Raw genomic sequence first — 22,096 nt, 5'->3', positions numbered from 1 at the left:
ATTCATTATTAATGTATACAGTTAAATAAACACACAAAACAGCTTGCTTCATCTGGATGCGGTTTAATTCATGTTTGTTTAGCTTCCTAGATGCTTCTTGTTGCTTCCCCTCTGACATCTAGGCTAGCATTTGAATCATTATCTGTGATCTGTTATTTTTGTCTAACATTACCAGCAGTATCATGCCCTGAGTCTGACAGTTAACATAAATAATATTCATGTGTACCAGTTGCTTTAACAGCATGCCAACAAACTGGTACTGAAATGCTGCTAACATTGAATTTATTTTTGTTTTTAATATTTTCTCTTTTGTGTTGTGCTGTATTTACGTGTCATTTTGCTTTGCATACCTTCCTGTTTCCTTCTCTTCCCTTTTATTTATCTGTATCCCTTAACTGCTGCTTGCTTGCTTGCTTGTCTGTGTTTGTTACACACACTGCTGTTGCTTGGCACCCTCCTATTTTCTGATACCTGAAACTCCTACCTGTTTCCTGTGGTTTTCCAATGAAAATTATTTGTTTGGCTCCTCCTCCTATTGGCCCTATGCTTAACGTTGATGCCTACATCTAGCTTCACCCTCTGTGCCGTGCTCGACTCCGCCCTGTCCCCTTCCCCTTACACAGGCCTCGCCCACTGGTAGAGACACGCCCCCTAGCCCAGCTGAAGGAGACATGCCAAGCAGTGGTAGGTTTGCTCAATGTATCGTCCTGTGCAATCACATGCATTGCAATTAGTCTCTTTTTTTTTGTATAGATGAAATTGTTTCGGGTATTTTATTCTTATATTATTCTTTATTATTTTATATTTTTAGTGGTGGTTGCTAAGCCTTTGAGTAATTGTAAATATGAAATATAAAATATGTAACTAATTTTGCATGCTACTGGAGCAAAAATAACAAAGACTTCTGGGTGTGGACTTTTTTGACTTGGGCTGGTAAGCAACCACCCAGAACACCCTAGCTACCACATAGCAATACTTTATAACATCCAAAAAAATCCTAGCAACTGCTTTGTAACTCCCTACTGCATAGCAACACTCTGGCAACCACCCACATTACCCTAGCATGATGGCAGCAGATTTTTCTTGGGCAAGCATTACTCTCATTATCCTTAGACAATGTAGACATTTAGTCTGTCCACCTTTTTTTCTTCTTTTAAAGTGCCCCTATTATGCCAATTTAAGGTTGCTAATATCGTATCATGAGTCTCCTAAAACAGTTTTACATGCATGCAAGGTCAGAAAACACTTAGTTAGTGTCTCTCACAACCACCCCTTTCCGCGAGGCCTCGCTGCTGTGATTGGTCAGATGGTGCAGTCCTTTGTGATTGGTCCAGAGCCAAAGAGAGATTAGCTCTAGATTGGTCTAAAATGTACAAAAACGAAACACCCATTGCCATGATATAATGACAGCCCTAGAGACTTGTCAATACATAGAAAAGATAGTATCAATTGTTCCTCACCAATTCGAGCTAGAGCTAGAGTCTGATGATGAAACGGTTGAACTAGCTGATCGACAAGAGACCGAATCACAAGCACGACTACAGCAGGACGTTTCTCAGTGGTAAGTGTCTAGTGTTAACAAGTTTGTGGTAATTATAAGATATTTACAGCATAGGATACAGCGTCTTCTCAACATGATGTTAACCACACAGAAATATTACTGTTTTTGGCGGTGCAAGTTGGCGACGTACTGTAGAACGTGTGCAGACATTATCCAAATGTCTTACTTCATGATAAGATTCGAATTTCTGATGACTCGTTTAGGAGATTGCGAGCTGACTCTTTTTTCTTTTTCTTTTTTATAGACAATAACTTTATTTATCATGGACTGTCGGCTTCACAACTTTGCAGATAGTTTATGTTCACATACAGCTACATGACACACTGAATGAAAGGTAATATTCAAAAAGGCATAATGGGGCACTTTAATGCTTTAAAATCAAAATTTAAAAACAACAGTTGTTTTTCAAAGACGTCTGAATACTTCACATTTGGTATTTGGCTGATATTTCCTATTTGGCTGAGAGAATTTGAATATTTTTGTTAACTTCAGATGTGGTAGAAATTAATTAAGAAATAAGTATGAGTCACTAGCAGCCGGTGAAAGATAAAAAATTAAAGATTTGTCAACATATACTCACCCTCATGTTATTACAAACCTGTATGAATTTCTTTCTCTTGCACAAAAAGAAGATCTTTTGATGAATGTTGATAACCAAAAAGTTTTGATGACCATTGACTTGATATTGATATTGAAAAATATCTGTCATGTTCCATGGAAGAAGTCAAGTCATACAGGTTTGGAACAGTATGAAGGTGAGTAAAGGATGACAGAATTGGCATCTTTGGGTGAATTGTTTCTTTTAGCTTATTATACATTTTTCACTCATCATGTGTAGACAATTGTTTTTTTCTGAAAGTAAGAAAAGGTGTTTCTGAGGTTTGTGGTGTAGTGTTGCAGGGTGTTTTAAAACATGGGGGTGAGAGAGGGGATGTGGTTGAGCTGAAATTTGGGGTGGCCCAGTGACTTTAAATGGAGCTGTGTGTATTTATAGAGCTGCTATTTTGAAGCATTAGATAATGGCCCCAGAGGGACCTCCATTTAAGTGGAAATGCTTTCAGAGGAGGAAAAACTGCCAGGAGACCTCTGTACTTACTCATCATCTTGCAGGAGAGAAAGAGGAAGAGGGAATGATGGAACAAGAGAACAGTTTACTAATGAATAGCTCTGTACTAATGGTAGTATTAAACTTTATATTAAAACTTTATTGAACCCAGATGGAATCTGGCGCCTTTTTACAGGGATCTAAACAAATAAATCTGAGAAATGTTTTTAAACATAAAATATCTACACTGTACTCCACTCTTATTGGTAGTTAAAATCATAATCTGATTATTCTACAGAAGTTTATTTCTGTCCACAAGAGAAATACTACTACAAAACTTGGAGAATATGTAACTTCCTGTTAGATGTCAGAAATTATCATCTTCTCCTTTTTTTCTGTTTGTGAAGTGTCTTTAAGTGCACATTTTGTCAATAAATGTCTGGAATACTTGCTGTCCTTTGCACACAGTTTAACAGTAAACATGTTAAAGAGTCTTTAAGACACTTTGCTTAAAGCTAAATTGTTTAATTTGTGTCAAGCTTTAAACACAACCCTGTTTTTTATTGGTGAACAAACCGATAGCCTCGCCCCAAACTCACACCATTGGTTGAGCTAGTGTTGCTATGCTAGGCTGGAGAAATGTTCTGGAATAACATCCTTTTAATGTTCCCAACATACTGTCATCTTTCTTTCATTTCTTCACAGGATGAGAGGTTATGCAACTACAGAAACACACTCGGGTGTGTGGAATGTATGGAAGCATATGGGTAGCAATATTCAATTTGGGATGTAATATGCAAAATGACAATGCAATATGTAAAATGACAATGCATTTCTGTATTTACATTTACATTTTCCAATACATTTGTGCAACGTTTGGTGCAAAATGAAAATTAAATTACATAATTTTCATTTCCCATTTCATACACCAGTTTTAATATGTAAAATGAATACTAATTTTAACGCTTTATAAGTTGCAAAATTAAAATGTATTACAGAAATGATTAGATATGTCTAACATGTTCAAGCAAAAACTGTGGCAAAATGATCATTTAAATGCTATTTTTCTTAAATGCATTAACACTCACAGTCAAGACACTTCGATTGCATTTTCATTCAGTGTCCCACAATGAATGTAGCAAAATTCAATGTGCACATTGAAAATGCATTCTGAGCCGATCACGTGTCCGCCCCCTCCCGCCATGTCAATCACTGCGTGAACAAGGCGGGGCTTGCAGAAGGTCAAGAGACTCAAATCTCAAGAAGAGCATTTAAGTGAGAGATTATGGACTAGACAGTTGGCCCGTGTACGTTTTGATCATTTCGGTTTATGGCTTCAATATTTCATTCGCACTTGTGGGCGGAGCTGAAACGCTTCTTTCATCTGATTGGTCGAATCGCTCCACCTTCAGCTCAGTCTTTTCATTCTTTCAGGCAGAATAAGAGTCAGTGCGAGTGAAGCACTGTAATTTCTGAACTACACTCACTGTTAATTAGCATAATATTTGAATCAGATGTAGCTGGGCACATAATTCGTGCTGCTGAGACCTGCAAATTATTTCTAGGTTGTTATGTATGTTTATTATGCATTAAATTATGTAATTTCATTTTCATTTTGCACCAAACGTTGCACAAATGTATTGGAAAATGTAAATGTTAATACAGAAATGCATTGTCATTTTACATATTGCATTGTCATTTTGCATATTACATCCCAAATTGAATATTGCTACCCATATGCTTCCATAGGAATGAAGCATTGTGTTCTTGTCTTTCTCAACCTCCCTCTTCTTTCTCTCATGTCTAGAGCTCCCCCTTGTGAAGAAATATCATATACTAAAGACACTATCAGCTGTCACATTCCCTGAAGAATTTAGGATGTTCATTGTGATGTAAATAGACAATAAAGGCAGCTTGTCATTTAAAAGTAACAATGGCAACAGTAATAGCATTTGATTACTGTTTAATCCTCTTCATGTCCAAATTGACACTACCCTAAAGTTTAGAGTTTTGGGATATCATGATGGATGTGACGTTAAAAGAAAGTGATTAATTTAGAGTGAGTCTTTATGCATGTGAGACTAAGGCGGGATATAATGTGCTCTGTGCAGACTGGTGACGCTTCAGTTGTGTGACAGTGTTTTTCAGGACGCACAAGACTCTGGAATCAGTGGATCCTCAGTTCACCATGAGGAGGAAGATGGAGCAGCTCAGAGAGGAGCTGGAGCTCATAGAGCAACTACGAGAGGTATGCAGACACACTCACACAGAAGCCAAGTATGGGAATTAACTGTATAACACTTAAAAAAAAAAAATCTAAAGTTTTAAGGGTATCACAAATATCCACATTATTTTAGCTACTGTATATGTTTTATATATATATATATATATATATATATATATATATATATATATATATATATATATATATATATATATATATATATATATATATATATATATTTGTATGACAATGTTTAATTTATTTCCCAATCATGTTGATTGTTCCAGAGTATTGAGAGCAGACTGAAAGTAGTTCTTCCTGAAGATCTGGGCTCTTCTCTCATGGATGGGGTCGTGCTTTGTCACCTAGTCAATCACATTCGGGCGCGTTCAGTAGCCAGTATCCATGTCCCATCCCCTGCAGTGGTGAGTCATCTCTCAATTATCAACACATTTACACAAACACTATAAACTCCCATTCAAATGTTTGAGGACAGTTATATTTCTAAATATATATTTTTAAAAGAAGTGTTTGTGCTTACCAAGGCTTTAACCGTAATATTCTGAAATACTTTTATTTTAAATAATTGTAAATTGCGGTCTATGCTCTTGATCACTTGACTACATAAATGACGTATTTCCTGTATTTGGCCCAAGTGTTCAAGTGAGGATGAAGACCACAAGTGTGTGTACAACTTTTCATTACCTGATGGGACACACTTGTAGTGTTGTAAAAACGCAAGTGTTTACAGAGTTTTCATTTTTATTTTCAATACTTTACATTTTAAAATAAACTTTTAAATATCTGTTCAGTAATCCCTATAACAGATGACACAATTTAATTTCTGGTGCTTCTAATTAAGTGATAAAATGCAGTTGCAAATGATGCACAAAATAAATATAGGCTACTCACCTTTGCACCATTAAAACGTGTAGCACTTTGTTTTACTACCAAATTATATGTAATATCTAATTATTATTAATATAATAACTTACATTGTAAAGGTTTCCTTGTCCTCTTTCGATCTTGGCAAAAAGTCAAGTGAATTATTTCCACAACATGATGCATGATGGGATACACTAAGCCTTAAATACTGCTCCGGAGATGTATTTGAGATGGAGTGTGGATTTAGTGTGCGTTAAAGTCACTGCGCTTTGGCGTTTTTAAGATCTGGACAGTATTGCACACTTACTTCCTGTCGCGCGCACGCGCTCTCAAGTGGCCAAGACCACAAGTGTGGGTATTTGGACAAGGCAAATGTTTGAATAGATGTGGCGTATTGTAGACCTGGAAGTAAACACCCACTGCTATGATTGGCTAACAGATGTATGATTGACAGTCTACATCCTTCACGGATGGGTGCTGCCATTTGGGTTAAAAATGCATAAATACTCAGTACATATCAATCAAAAGATATGTGAAAAGATCAGGGGAATTTTGGTTTCTCAGGTCATGAGCCCTTCAGTTTTTGCACTTTTTTCACTTTTGATTAGTTTAATGTGTCCTTGATGAATAAAAAAAATAATACTATGATAATAATTTCCTTAAAAAACAACAACATTTGAATGATAGTGCATGTGTTTGTTAGCCTGAAGTTTGTTAACCTGTTCTCTCTCTCTCTCTCTATCTCTCTCTCTATCTTTTGACATCTGTATATGGATACATTAAACCTTCAGCCCAAGCTTAGCATGGCTAAATGTCGCAGAAATGTGGAAAGCTTTTTGGACGCCTGCAGGAAAATGGGAGTCCCTGAGGTGAATATTTTTATTTTTTTGAATGCCAAATGAACTAGATCTGTTTCTCAAGGGCCACTGTTTGTACAGGTTTTGCTTTACTTGTCTCTTATGTGCAATCCTAAACTAATCATAAACATTATTTACTGGTATTGGTGGTCAGTGAGAGCAATTTATCATACTATTGTTGTCCGGGTTATTATATATTTGAAATATATTATAATAATGTGACCTTGACAAACATTGTCTGACAGTTTCGGTTTTTCCCCATATTTCCTACATAGAATAATACTTTGCGGTATTAACACCAGTTGAGCTGTTTGTTCTACTTATTATTATCCAGTGAAAGAGTCCCTGTAAAGCTGATTCTTCATTCCTGCTAAAAAGGAATTTCCACTGAATTTGCTGTGTAATTTAGAATCTGAATCTCAGTCTGGAAAACATGTTTGGTAAGTTTAATTAGAATTTGTCTGACAATAAACCTGTACACACAGGGCTTATGAAAACAAATTCTGGTGAAATACATTTTATTACTTGACTGATTTTGTTCATTAGCCGCCCCTAATCTGATTGGTTGAAGCAGATGAGATTGCCTCACACTGCTCTCTGATCAGTCACGCCCTTGAAAACGTTTTGGAGACATTACCGCCCTGTTGATCAGCTCCAAGATACTTCTAGACTTTTTCTGGTCAATAGATGTTGTGAAAACTGATCATAGACCAGTTACTTCATATAACCCTACTAGAGCTGCATCATGACGTTGTATTAAGATGTTATCATCATGGCTTTAGCCTTCATCATCCATCATCCTGTTAATGGCTCTGACCTGCTCTCTGGTAAACGATCATGTTTCCTTGAGCTGTGACAGATAATCGCAGTGTACTGATAAGCAGACAACAGAACATAACATATGAGTGGAAAGAATTTCTGCGTAAATTGTTCGTGAAACCTTTATTTCATTATTTCATTGTGACAATTTGTGCAATATATTGTCCTATCCGGATAAAGCTTGAAGCAATTACAGCTCTCACGTCCATGAAAATCTTTGTATGTCTTAACTAGCCACAACGAGCACAATGTCCACATTCCCTTGAAACATGGACTAAATGTTTTTTTGTCTATATGATGCATCTCTTTTCGTGTGCAGGAATCAAGCGAGGGTTGTGGGTCAATTTTGGGCCAACTTTTTTTGCTCAAACTGTGCAGAAGTTTCTATTGGTTATGCCACCCTGCCCACTAAAAATGGTTACAGTACCATATCCCTGTTGAAAAAAAAATAAATAAATTTGCGCATAGATGCTAAATCCACACCTTTCAGTTTTGAGATCAAAATAGGTCACCTATGAGATTTGCTTAGATCCAATTAGAAAGTTTATTATTTTTTTTACATACCTATCCAGCGAATGTTTTTTTTTTTTTTTCAACAGGTTTCAGAAGCCCATCTAGAACCCAGATGTTGTCTTCTGCTTTACGGGTTGAGCTTGGTCCAAGCCATTTATAACAGGCTGTTCTGATTAGCGTGTCGTTCAGGAAGCTTTTAGTTGTCATAGCTTGTGTCTGTAGTAGCAGCAGCTACTATGAGTCTGCATGGCAGCTAGTTTTGTCACCATTTGTCTTGTGTTTGCTATCTTGATAGCTGATGTTTATCAAGCTAGTTTATTCTGTTAGCGTGTTTAGGGCAGGCCTTGTTTATTTGGTAACTTTTGGTTTATACAACCCGAATTCCGGAAAAGTTGGGACGTTTTTTAAAATTTTAATAAAATGAAAACTAAAAGACTTTCAAATCACATGAGCCAATATTTTATTCACAGTAGAACATAGATAACATAGCAAATGTTTAAACTGAGAAAGTTTACAATTTTATGCACAAAATGAGCTCATTTCAATTTTGATTTCTGCTACAGGTCTCAAAATAGTTGGGACGGGGCATGTTTACCATGGTGTAGCATCTCCTTTTCTTTTCAAAACAGTTTGAAGACGTCTGGGCATTGAGGCTATGAGTTGCTGGAGTTTTGCTGTTGGAATTTGGTCCCATTCTTGCCTTATATAGATTTCCAGCTGCTGAAGAGTTCGTGGTCGTCTTTGACGTATTTTTTTTGTTTAATGATGCGCCAAATGTTCTCTATAGGTGAAAGATCTGGACTGCAGGCAGGCCAGGTTAGCACCCGGACTCTTCTACGATGAAGCCATGCTGTTGTTATAGCTGCAGTATGTGGTTTTGCATTGTCCTGCTGAAATAAACAAGGCCTTCCCTGAAATAGACGTTGTTTGGAGGGAAGCATATGTTGCTCTAAAACCTTTATATACCTTTCAGCATTCACAGAGCCTTCCAAAACATGCAAGCTGCCCATACCGTATGCACTTATGCACCCCCATACCATCAGAGATGCTGGCTTTTGAACTGAACGCTGATAACATGCTGGAAGGTCTCCCTCCTCTTTAGCCCGGAGGACACGGCGTCCGTGATTTCCAACAAGAATGTCAAATTTGGACTCGTCTGACCATAAAACACTATTCCACTTTGAAATAGTCCATTTTAAATGAGCCTTGGCCCACAGGACACGACGGCGCTTCTGGACCATGTTCACATATGGCTTCCTTTTTGCATGATAGAGCTTTAGTTGGCATCTGCTGATGGCAAGGCGGATTGTGTTTACCGACAGTGGTTTCTGACAGTATTCCTGGGCCCATTTAGTAATGTCATTGACACAATCATGCCGATGAGTGATGCAGTGTCGTCTGAGAGCCCGAAGACCACGGGCATCCAATAAAGGTCTCCGGCCTTGTCCCTTACGCACAAAGATTTCTCCAGTTTCTCTGAATCTTTTGATGATGTTATGCACTGTAGATGATGAGATTTGCAAAGCCTTTGCAATTTGATGTTGAGGAACATTGTTTTTAAAGTTTTCCACAATTTTTTTACGCAGTCTTTCACAGATTGGAGAGCCTCTGCCCATCTTTACTTCTGAGAGACTCTGCTTCTCTAATACAAAGCTTTTATAGCTAATCATGTTACAGACCTGATATCAATTAACTTAATTAATCACTAGATGTTCTCCCAGCTGAATCTTTTCAAAACTGCTTGCTTTTTTAGCCATTTGTTGCCCCCGTGCCAACTTTTTTGAGACCTGTAGCAGGCATTAAATTTTAAATGAGCTAATTAAGTGGATAAAAGTGTAAAATTTCTCAGTTTAAACATTTGCTACGTTATCTATGTTCTATTGTGAATAAAATATTGGCTCATGTGATTTGAAATTCCTTTAGTTTTCATTTTATTAAAATTTAAAAAACGTCCCAACTTTTCCGGAATTCGGGTTGTATATCATTCCCTTGTTTATCAACTTGGTGAGTTATGCAACAGTCTAGCTTGACCTGCTCTTCTCTTTACTGGTTTTGCGGCTCTCCTGCTTTGTATAATTTTTAACGGCTGTAGCTTGACTTGTGCCTGGCATACGCTCACTACTGCACATCCGCCACCTGTGCATCTGTTAACAGCGTCTGCCCCAGCACACCTCACAGACTCACACCAGCCACAGCTGCCTCCTGAACGAGAGACAGAGACTGACAGTGTTCAGCCTCTCTGACAGAAAACTCTTTTTCAGAAGGCAGTAAAGAGGGTCGTTCTCAGAAATGATGCCATTTGTGCTTGTAAGTCGGAGGGTTTGTGTTTTCACTTTATTTTATAGGGTTAAAAATATGATTTAGAAAAAAAAAATTTTTTTTGATTTAATGGAAAAAGTAATTCATTAAAAAAAAGTCACACTAAATTTGCTAGTAAGATTAGATGACCGAGGTCAGGATATTAGACAGTATTAGTTCAATGGTAAATTTTTTAACGATCACAGACAGTTTATAATTTATACACTTGTAATTTGTGTACATTCAAATATCATATCATTATATACACTTACACTACCAGTTATATGTTTAAGGTCAGTAAGTTTTTTTTTTTTTTTAGAAATGTATAAATGTATTCAGCAAGTATGCATTCAATTTATCAAAGTGACAGTAACGTCATTTATAATGTTGCTGTTCTTTTGAATTTTCTATTCATCAAAGAATCCAGAAAAAAACATGGTTTCCACAAATATATGAAGCAGCACAACTGTTTACAACACTGATAATAAAAAAAATGTTTATTAAGCACCGAATCAGCATATTATAGTGATTGCTGAAGCAAAACAAAAGTATTTGTACCACACCACATTATTTAGACTTATTATTTTATATAAAAAAAACACTGTTTTTGTTTCTATAAAATAGATGAATTATTGAGAATGGCAATACTAATGTGTGTGAGAAAATAATTGAAAACCTGCAATATACACTTTGAACCATCTGGTCAACAAAGACACAAATATTATAATTTCATGTCCTTAAATATGTGACAAATGTTTTTTAATAAAGAGGGAATGTGTAACTGGTTGACCAGAATAACTCATGTATTGGTGATGATCGAGGACATTTAATTGACTGATATTTTGATGAAAAACACTAAAAGTCTTCAAATTTAAATATTCTCAGTTTACACTAAATCGAGGGAAACTTTAAACATTGCGACTTCAGTATCTCGTTAACTACATTATCAGTAAAGTAATCATGGGAACACATATTTATTACACAATTGGAACCGTTTCCTGAGAATGATCCAGATTTCTTGTTGTTTGTTGAGCTTATTTTACCTTTGACCTTTATCGTTGTCTAATCAACTTCCTTATCTTTCTCTGGTGCTGGACGGATGATCTCTCCTTTTCTCATTTCCCTTCTTATTTGCTTTTGTTCTCCCTTTCTCCCTGTTTCTCTCTCCATCCATTCTTTATTATTACTCTATCTCTTCTCCTCTTCCTGGTTCTCTTTGTCATCCCCTCCATGTTTTTAATCTCTATCAGTCCTCTCTCTGTACGGCTTATGACGTTCTGCAGTTTAACCTGCGTCCGCTCTGGGCCGTGGTCGCAGCCTTGCTCATGGTGGAGAGCACAGGAACAAGGCAAAAGGAAGGAAAGGTGGAGAGTGGCAGGGAGAAAGAGACAGAGGTCAAGAAGCTTATCCCCGAGTCCACTCAGACTCCACCCCCTTCCTGGCAAATATGGGATCTGATTGGCTCAAGTCTGCTTCACGTTTTCTGTCTGGTGATGCTGTTTGTGGCCTACAGCTGGAGTGAATTTAAATAACATACATTAACTTAAAACACACAAGTAACACATTATATCATTTACTGAACCTTGAAAGCACTTTGAACAGTTGGCTTCACTTAAAGGAATAGTTCACCTAAAAATGGAAATTCTGTCATCATGTATTCACCCTCAAGTTTTTTTTTTTTTTTTGATGGATAGTTTCATATGTTTGACCAACACTTACATCTTGACTTGGCTGTGATGGAAACCATGCTTAACTAAGGAGCCCTGACACATGACATTCAAGAAAAAATAAATAAATTGTGCACACAATTTACTTATTCATCCCCTCGATGTCCTAAAACGTGCGCACGGTTTATTCATTCGTTCCCTTGATGTCCTAAAACGTGCGCACAATTTACTCATTCGTTCCCTTGATGTCCTAAAACATGCGCACAATTTAATCATTCGTTCCCTTGATGTCCTAAAACGTGCGCATGATTTACTCATTCGTTCCCTCGATGTCCTAAAACATGCGCACAATTTAATCATTCGTCCCCTCGATGTCCTAAAACGTGCGCACGATTTACTCATTCGTTCCCTCAATGTCCTAAAATGTGCGCACAATTTACTAATTCGTTCCCTCGATGTCCTAAAACATGCGCACAATTTAATCATTCGTTCCCTCGATGTCCTAAAACATGCGCACAATTTAATCATTCGTGCCCTCGATGTCCTAAAACATGCGCACAATTTAATCATTCGTGCCCTCGATGTCCTAAAACATGCGCACAATTTAATCATTCATGCCCTCGATGTCCTAAAACGTGCGCACAATTTACTAATTCATTCCCTCGATGTCCTAAAACATGCGCACAATTTAATCATTCGTTCCCTCGATGTCCTAAAACATGCGCACAATTTAATCATTCGTTCCCTCGATGTCCTAAAACATGCGCACAATTTAATCATTCGTGCCCTCGATGTCCTAAAACGTGCGCACAATTTACTAATTCATTCCCTCGATGTCCTAAAACATGCGCACAATTTAATCATTCGTTCCTTCGATGTCCTAAAACATGCCCACAATTTAATCATTCGTGCCCTCGATGTCCTAAAACGTGCGCACAATTTACTAATTCGTTCCCTCGATGTCCTAAAACATGCGCACAATTTACTCATTCATTTTCTTGATATCCTAAAACGTGCACACGATTACTAATTCATTCTCTCAATTTATAAATCCTGTACACGATTTAGCAAATGAAGGTAACAAATTAGTAAATCATGCGGACAATTTATAAATCAAGCTAACGAAATAGGAAATCGTGCGCACGATTTAGCCTTCTATTTTCCAGCATGCCATGTGCTGGGCTCCGTACGTAACACCAAACATGCAGCATTTTTGTTAGAACAACATGTTCTCCATGAAGAGATGTTTTCATGTTTGAATAAGTGTTATTTATTAGTTGGTGAATAACATATTTATAAGTCCTTGCAAAATGCTAAGGAAACCTTCTTTAAACAGACTTTTTGCAAACATTTATGCAGGAGGTGCACTGAGCACTTTGATAAGGAATGACGAATGGCCACGTTCTCACTCACTTCCACCTCTGTACAAAACTTGTTTCAGAAACATCAATTTCAGCCGTCATAATGCTGAATTTTGTTGGATATTTCACATATAAACAATATAAGTGGTATATTTATTAGCATCTGTATGACAAAACAAAAATAATCCAAACAGATATGGAGGTCTTGTCTCATGTCAGTCATGCCAGTGCTCAGCAATATATCTCAGCAGGAATCAAGTGCACATTTGGTCTGCTTCACAGAAACAATTTACAGATAATAAATCAGGACACTTGAGTTAGTAAAGACCCAGATGTCATTAAAGCAAAATGATAGCTTTGCTTTGCACTGAAGTCTTGTATGGTGAGGTTAAATCTATAATTAAAAACATTTAATCATTTGCATAAGGGCTAATTTATCTGTTGGATGTAAAAGCAGCTACTTTTGGTTAAGAGTGTTTTTAAGAGCATGATGTGTTCTTTATTAAATATCCTGCACAGTCATTGTAAATGATTACCGGTACATTGTTACTTTACCCAAAACGCCATCTATAGGATGAAATAGGACTAATGAACTCTTGGTTTAATTTCCTGTTCATTAGTAAGACAGAATGACAAACCAAATCAATTTTTTAATTAATTTAATAAGCCACAGTCCACAGCGATGTGACTAATCTAAATCGAACAATGAGGAATAAAAGCATCAGAGAATAAAATCTAATTCATGTATTCTATCAGTGATCTGTAATAACGGCTGAGGTGGATTTTTAAATTATGAAGTATCAGATTAATGCAATTTTAATAATTGAGCTACCAGTGTAGTGGTTGCATGTAATTTACATGCTGTGAAGGTCTGTATGCAAGGCGTCTCTAGAACAGAGAGTCTCTTCTAGTTGTTCCTGTGGCTCAGTGGTAGAGCATTGCATTAGCAAAAGGACGTGGGTTCAATTCCCAGCAAACACTCATAGTGATTTAAAAAATAAAAATGTACGTCCTGAATGCACTGTAAGTTGCTTTGGATAAAAGAGTCTGCTTAAATGTAATTGGATCCTCTGGTCCTATTTTAGGTGCCGATCTTTAGCTCACATAATACAATGACCTTGTTTATCTCATCACAGATAAAAGAAATCTTTAAAGGGAGCAGTTAGTAAATGAGCAGACAGAAAGCGATGTCACTGAGGCCTCTGGACATCACTTCCTCAAACTACAGAATACTTTGAACTTTATCGGAATGATCACAGCAGTTATAATTGGCATTGATTTCATCATCCAGTTGGACAAAAAATAAATGCAATCATTTCCCAGTTATTTGCTCCTTTGTGAAAAAGCTGCAAGATGCAAAAAGTGTTTGTATTGCTTAAATTAGATTGCGTTACGGTTCGGCTGCTTCTGTCTCAATAGTGTTCAGTGCTGCTGTGCTGCTGCTAGTGGACTTTGTAAGGCTTTGTGGTTTTATTACCCTGTATATGTCAAGGAATAAATGTACAGTTTGGGTTGTTTTCTCATCTTTGTGTTTCTTTAAGACTTTTTTTTGTACTTATATAGTTTTAAGACAATAGAACACAGTTCAAAATGTTTGGGTTCAGCATTTTTTTTTTTTTATGATTGTTTGCATGACTGATATCACGTTTGTCATCACTGCTAAACAAAGGTGAGTCTCTTAGTTCCACTAACTGTATTCAGTAACAAGGGCATTCAGTTTTAAGTGATTGTGTATAATAAATTCTGTTTTCCATCACTGGGTCTCTTTCTTCTCTGACATGACACTTTGTTTGTCCTCTTTGTGAATCTCTTTTCCCAGGATAAGTTATGTCTGCCACATCATATTCTGGAGGAAAAGGGCCTAATTAAAGTTGGCATCACTGTCCAAGCTTTGCTGGATGAAACTTCGGCCAGTGAGACACTCATCACATGAGTCTCACTGACACACACACACACACACACCGCCAGACGATCTTCGAGAAATTCCCTGGACCGTGTCCATTTCTTTCTAATAGAACAGGTGATCCTCAGCTTTCAGGTATATGCTCATGTTTTCCTCACTTTCTTTACTTTCTTATTTAGTACTGTTATCTGATCACTGTTGCCCAGGCCATAGTCGTATAAGCAAAATCAGCTCAAACTAGCTTGAGATAAGAAATTGCTTTATTTAAAATATATTTATTTATTAAACAGTTAGTTGAGCTATATTCAGAATTGTGCACAATTCCTGATGGTTTTTATATATACATCTACCTATATGATATTTGTGTTGGGCCATTAGTGATCTAGATTTAAAACACTCCTCCTCCCAGAGTCCTTCGAGTATGTTTTTGGAACCAATTTTGAACTTGTTTTTGGGAGACGCTGATGTTTAGTCTCAGGGGAGGTGTGGCCTCACTATAGTTTCTAACAGTCTCTTCTGTCAGTCAGGTATGATTTCACTAAAAGAGTATGTTTTTGAGTTTGCGGACAGTAGAAAACACCGTACCTGACATTATTTTTTTTATGTGTGATTTATATTTTGAGGAGAGTATTTGTTTTGTGAGAGTGAGAGAACGAGAGCACATGTTGGCACTTTTTTTTAATGTAAGTTTGTGTGTTAAAGGACTTGTTTGCATATTTGTCTGATGTCCAAAGCTTCAGCTCCTCACAGATTCAGCCATGAAACGGACCAAAACATCTGAAGCTGATATCTCACTCGAGATTATTTGACAGTTGCCAAAATGATTTACAAACATAATCATTTTATTGTTTTTTTATTATTATTTTAAATGTATTTTTAAAACGAGTTTTGTTTTTGTAGAAGGATTTGTTATGTGATATTGGTGTGTGAACGTGTAAAATGTACAGAGCATTTATATTTGATGTGCTTATTTTAATGTTAGATTTGGTGTTTATTTTACTTAAACCCAAAGCTCAATTTATTTTATTAATGTGAACGGACCGTGGAAAAACAACTTTATTATCTTCTAGGTTCTTATATGAAAGCAGTTATAACACTTCCATATGGAATTTCAAAGAGACTGTTGGCTGTAGTTATTTATTTATTCATGACAATGCATTCAGTACAAATACAAAACATTTACTAAAGATTATCTCTGTACTGTAATTGCCAAACAAAAACACATTATCTGCTCTTAAAACTTAATGCACAATATTAGGGACAAAAATCAGCCCAGAAGCTTTAAACTGGTGCATCATGGGTTAAAATTCTACATATTACTCTTCCTAGATTTTTTTATACCATAAACCTATCATAATTTGATTAAAACAAATGGAAACAAAATGAAGGTGTGGATTAGAAAATTTAATTTTAGAGGCATTTGTACGGGATAGCACTTAGATTTTGGTCTTTGATGGTAGCTTTACATGGTATTTATGTTGCACTTTTTTTAATTCATGCAATGTTTAGACAGTAGACACATCCTATAAATTCACTGCTGTATCTTTTAAGACTTTCTGTTCTTAGAGCAGTCCTTAAAGATTAAAAACACTGATTTGAGGTTTATTGATTATATTTAAGTACAGTATCATCTCTGCTACAGTGGGCAGGTTGTGCATCATTCCCCACCACTTTTTAGAAAAAGTAGTGACACTAGGCCTACTTCATAGAAGTTTAAATGCAGATTTGATTTTAAAAAATGACAGTTTTTGCACTTTACGTATTTGGGACTGTCTTTTTTGGCAACTGGCAAATAATATTACGCATGGTATTCGTATTACAGTATTTGGAGAAAATATCAGCTGATCAGATCACTAGTGTGTTTGATAAATCACTTTAAAATGGGATACAAATCTTTAACTGCTGAATGTTATGTGGCTATTTTGTCTTCTTTGTATAAGGAGAAAGGCTTGTACTAAACAGTTTTGTACTTTAATTTTATAAAAAGGAATTATTTTTCCAATGTCTTTTCAGTGTTTGGGATTTTTCCCCTTTGTAATTCTGTGAACTTTAATAAGAGCATGTACAGTAATGTTTTTGGGAAAAGCACGCATGTCTTTCTACCTTTTGCCTTAACCTCTGTAAATAAGGTTTATTTGTACCAACTTCTGCCAGTAAATACATCCACCTCCAAAGACGATTTTGTTTCTTAATTTTCAAGGTACTGTAGCCATGACAATAATGTCCAATCATTCACTGTGGAACAAAAAATACAAAATCGCAACCAAATGCCTTTATTTTAAAGAAATGTAAATGTGTCAGAGAGTGGCACAGCGATTTGAGGGAGGGATAGTGTGAACCAGTCAGGACATGGCTGTGATGTCATTTCCAGCTGTGTAGATCCTGCAGGTGTTGTTATGATCTGAAAGACACAAGGGCTGGTTGCCATACTCGTGACAGGACGAACGGTTTCAGGCATTCAGATACTTGGCATGGTGCTTGATGTGGTCGTTGATGAAGGAGAAGATGAAATAGTAGCTGTGATCATAACCCTGTAAAACAGGATGGATATATACACCTTTATAATGGAAAATCATTTTAATTATTCAAATAGTAAATATATTAAAATCTAAAGGCCTGACCAAGCATCAGTCTAAGACCAAGTGAAAATGCTTCAATTTTTTTACCATTTAAATATAAAAACAAATTAATACAAATATTCAGCCCCTAAAATGCGGAGACATGTGACTTTCAGCACTACTGAACTATATTTCCCTTCATACAGTTCCTCTTAATCATCATGCGTTAGTTCAGTAATGACCTGCTGAAGGCGGAAAACTACAGGAATTTTCTTCTTGGAACAGGCATCGATCAGATTGTCAGGAAGCAGCTGACTGGAAGACAAGAACTGGTCATCTCGGCCTTGATCAATCAGAATATCAAGCTCAGGACCGGAATATGATTCAGCCAATACAGTAGCATCATAGAACTGTGGACATGACAAGAGGAAGACAATTAAGACAAAGGGATTCTTGATGCTGGACCATATGGCTGTTAAGGTTAAAAAAAAAAACACCTTTGAATACACATATGATCATCTCTCACCTCCCAGGTGGACTTGTCAGGTCCAAGATAGCCAGAAAAAGCTTTCTGTCCCCATGCACATTGTATGGGGTTACAGATGGGTGCAAACGCTGACACAGACTGAAACAGGCACATATGAAAAATGTATTTTCAATATTTTCATTGCAGAAACATCTAAATGATGAAGCAGTCCATGTAATATCAAGTATATACTTGCCCTATATTTCCCAGGATTCTTAAGTGCACAAATGAGAGCTCCGTGGCCCCCCATGGAGTGACCAGAGATGGACATCTTCTCTGGATCAGCAGGAAAGTTTGAATTAATCAGCCGTGGCAGCTGAGAACAAGAGAAAGGTGATGAAGGCGTTGAGTGCGAAAGCCAATGTGTAATATTTAATTGTAAAATTAATTGTTTAATTGTATAAATACTTATTAGTGCATCACTTTGTTATCCCAGTGACTATCAAGGCTTTGGAGCATTAAGTACACACACCTCCTCAGTGACATATGAGTACATGCGGTAGTTGGTCTTCCAGGGCTCCTGGGTGGCATTGACGTAAAATCCTGCACCTGTCCCAAAGTCCCAGCTCTCATCCTCTCCTTCAATGTTACAGCCACCTGACCAGAGCAGAATCATCATTTTCTGAGCATGTGCTTTTGTGTTAATAAGGCTATATAAGCATTGGTAGGCTAAAATATTTCTAAACATGACAATAACAAGTGGTTTATCAATTTCTTACCGCAACACTACAGACTTATATGGTTAAATAATAATATACATTTGATTTCTGATTTAATTGGCATTTTACCAAGCAGTGGAATGACTGTCTGGTGGGAAACTCTAGCCCCTTGCCCTAAACTTGGAAGTCACAAAACTATTTGATCCTCAGAGGAGACTTAATTGTTTATCTATATGTTACAGTAATGCACTGACCTCCCAAGGGATCTCAGTATCAATGATTATTATATTTTGGCCCATGTATCTCTGGGATTAGGCTGAGCAGAAGTCATAGTAATAGAGTGTAATTTCTCCAGAGATGGACCGGCAAGACCGTAAACTGAATGTTGAGATGTTTACGTGGACTGGTGTCTGGAGCTACGATGATGATGCCATGTTCAGAAGCCGCCTGCTGACTCCCTGCCTTAGTGATGAAGTTTTGCTCTGTGCATGTCAATCCTGCAAAACACGGTGGAAGGTCAAATATATTTTAAAGTGAATTACTGGTTGTGTATATAATGAATATTGGCTCTTTGACAAATTGCTTTTATTTCTCTGGATAAAAGTGCCTGCTGACTGCATAAATGTGACCCTGGACTACAGATCCAGTCATGAGGGCCAAGTTTTTGAAAGAGATTTATTTATACATCATCTGAAAGCTGAATAAATAAGCTTTCAATTAATGCATGGTCTTTTAAGATAGGATGATTTTTGGGCGAGATAACCACTTTAAAATCTGGAATTTGAGAGTGCAAAAAAATCTAAATATTAAGAAAATCACCTTTTAAGATGTCCAGATGAAGTTCTTGGGAATGCATATTACTAATCCAAAATTAAGTGTTGATATACACTGTGTGCACAATTATTAGGCGAGTTGTATTTTTGAGGATTAAATTTGTTACTGTACAACTACAGTGCTCTTGGTCAATACAAAATGTTAACAAACCCTCAAACCTGAACATCTAAGTAGTAAAAGTGAGGCTTTGGCGTTCTTAAGAGAATATCTACATGTACACCATTATTAGGCAACTATTAGTGTGCAGAATTATGCAAATAAATGAAAAAGATTTTCCCCATCTCACTTGTTTATTTTCACCTGTTAAAGTGAGAATAAACAAACTCCATTTACAAATAAACATTTCTGAAATTTCAAGAAGAAAACCTCATTGACCAATAAAGGCACCCTTCTTTTCGATAACAGTCACAAGCCTTCTGTTCACGGAGTCAGTCAGTTTCTTGATCTGGTCAGAATCAACTTTTTGTGCAGCCACAACCACAGCCTCCCAGACACTGTTCAGAGAGGTGCACTGTTTATCTTCACTATAAATGTCCTGCTTAAGAAGGGCCCAAATATTCTCAATAGGGTTTAAGTCAGGTGAAGAAGGGGGCCATGTCATTAGTTTTTCATCTTGACGGCCGTTACTGGCCAGCCACGCAGTGGAGTACTTTGATGCATGTGATTGGAGTGTTGTCTTGCATAAAAATCTAAGTCTTCTTGAAAGATGCAGACTTTTTCCTGTACCACTGCTTGAAGAAAGTGTCTTCTAAAAATTGGCAATAGGTCTGAGAGTTGATTTTGAGTCCATTTTCAACCTGAATCCGTTACTGATCCAACCACGGGCCCATCCATCTGGTCCGCCAAGAGTCAAAAAAAAAATCGGTCTTCAGATATTTCTTGGCCCATTCTTGATGATTCAACTTATGCGTCTTGTTCAGAGGTGGTCAGGTTTCAGCCTTTCTCACCTTGGCCATGTCTCTGAGAACTGAACACCTTGTCCTTCTTGACACTCCAGGTAGTTTGCAGTTGTGGAATATGGCAGCACTGGAGAATAATGGGTTCCTGGTAGCTTCATGTTTGATTCTTCTCAAATCTTTGGCAGTTCATTTGCGTCTTTTCTTCTCGACACGTTTCCTGCAACCCTGTTGACTATTTGCTACAAAACATTTGATGGTTCTGTGATGACGCCCCAATATCTTTGATATTTCAAAAGTGCTGCATCCCTGTGAAAAACTTTTACAAATTTTTGACTTTTCAGAGTCAGTTAAATCTCTTTTTTGGCCCATTTTTCCTGAGGAGAAGAATCTGCCTAATAATTATGCACACCTTGATATAGGATGTTGATCTCCTTACACAAATACACATTACCTGATATGCATTAAATCCAATAATAATTCAAGTTTATACAGCTTGGACTTGGAAATGATGGATACAATGATGATATGGTCAAAATAATCACTTGCCTAATAATAATTGTGCACACAGTGTATTTAAGGTAGGAAATTTACAAAATATCTTAATGTAACATGATCTTTACTTAATATCCTAAGGATTTTTTGCATAAAAAAAATCGATCATTTTGATTGTTGGCTATGGCTACAAATATACCCGTGCTACTTCTGACAGGATTTGTGCTCCAGGGTCACAAATGTAAATACACAGACGCAGTATAAAATAGCAGTAGCTCGACTCGTTCACTCAAGAGAATAGAAATGAAATCAAGCACCTGAAAGCCAATATAACACTGGGCATTTGGAGCTCTCAGCCTTGGAAGGAAGGTAAATGGCGAACTTCATTTTGCATTTTAACTCGGAGCTGGAAATAGAGTTTTTGTTAAGAGCAGTAGGTGAATATTTCATTCAGGCAGGTGTTTTAATGAAGCCTACAGTCTCTCACCTGTCATGCTCGAAAACTTTCTGATATCCATCGCAGCACTTATTAGAAGAAACCTGCGTTAGTGCCATTGCTCCGTTTACTGTGCTGAGAAATATCAAAGTTTGAGTTATTAAAGATCATATTTCAGAATCACTCTTCACACGCGTGCAAACATGTGCACAAATATTACTTCATGATTTGACTTTGGTATATAAAGGGTGATGTTTTAATTAACTTTTATGTATCGGAGCAGCATTTAAGGCATGTTAACTAATTTATTTTAAAAGATTCATTTCAACACTCATGGACTAATGGAGTCTGCGCATGCGCACTGGAGTAACTGTCCTGCCAAACTCACAGCACCGCTTGCAGGATTTGCAGAAAACGACCCAAAGAAGCGCCTCAGGACGTTTGAAATGATGCCAAAACTTCCGCTAAAGAAAGTTACGTTTTATTTAGCTCCAGTGTAACACTATTATCATGCAAGATAATAGCCTGGATATTATTTTGTAGCACTTACCGCTGCAGC

General features: G+C 36.9%; 2 protein-coding genes across 8 annotated transcripts in view; one reads left to right on the top strand and one right to left on the bottom strand.

Moving 5' to 3' along the window:
• LOC132095163 (leucine-rich repeat and calponin homology domain-containing protein 1-like) overlaps positions 1–17,307 on the top strand; it is a 56,879-nt gene extending 39,572 nt beyond the window's left edge. Inside the window, exons 17-21 of one of the 7 annotated variants that reach the window (XM_059499960.1) lie at positions 571–684; positions 4,745–4,854; positions 5,118–5,255; positions 6,507–6,584; positions 15,050–17,307. In XM_059499960.1, the coding sequence (XP_059355943.1) occupies positions 571–684; positions 4,745–4,854; positions 5,118–5,255; positions 6,507–6,584; positions 15,050–15,163 (554 nt within the window). In that variant the 3' untranslated portion in view covers positions 15,164–17,307. Of the gene's footprint in view, positions 1–570; positions 685–4,744; positions 4,855–5,117; positions 5,256–6,506; positions 6,585–11,452; positions 12,443–15,049 lie in introns of those variants that run through there. The other 6 variants (XM_059499957.1, XM_059499959.1, XM_059499962.1 and 3 more) reach the window with 6 other exon arrangements.
• An 83-nt stretch (positions 17,308–17,390) lies between these two features.
• esd (esterase D/formylglutathione hydrolase) lies at positions 17,391–21,854 on the bottom strand. Its single transcript, XM_059499964.1, has 8 exons — positions 21,589–21,854; positions 21,419–21,507; positions 19,275–19,373; positions 18,690–18,814; positions 18,414–18,533; positions 18,218–18,316; positions 17,934–18,101; positions 17,391–17,664 (listed from the first exon to the last, which is right to left on the bottom strand). The coding sequence occupies exons 1-8, from the start codon at positions 21,654–21,656 to the stop codon at positions 17,584–17,586; spliced, it is 849 nt and encodes a 282-aa protein (XP_059355947.1). The 5' UTR covers positions 21,657–21,854; the 3' UTR covers positions 17,391–17,583.
• Between the last annotated feature and the right edge of the window lie 242 nt (positions 21,855–22,096).

This window comes from Carassius carassius, chromosome 19 (genome assembly GCF_963082965.1).
Source record: "Carassius carassius chromosome 19, fCarCar2.1, whole genome shotgun sequence".
In the NCBI taxonomy this organism is placed as follows: Eukaryota; Metazoa; Chordata; class Actinopteri; order Cypriniformes; family Cyprinidae; genus Carassius; species Carassius carassius.
The sequence above is the reverse complement of the archived record's forward strand: the minus strand, read 5'-3'. Positions and strand labels throughout refer to the sequence as shown.

Excerpts from the sequence above, each read along its gene's own strand:
- esd (XM_059499964.1), bottom strand. The coding sequence starts at position 21,656 with ATGGCACTAACGCAGGTTTCTTCTAATAAGTGCTGCGATGGATATCAG. Across the intron at positions 21,508-21,588 it reads AAAGTTTTCGAGCATGACAG|CTCCGAGTTAAAATGCAAAA; the intron begins GTGAGAGACTGT and ends CTCTATTTCCAG. Across the intron at positions 19,374-21,418 it reads AGTGTTATATTGGCTTTCAG|GATTGACATGCACAGAGCAA; the intron begins GTGCTTGATTTC and ends CGTGTTTTGCAG.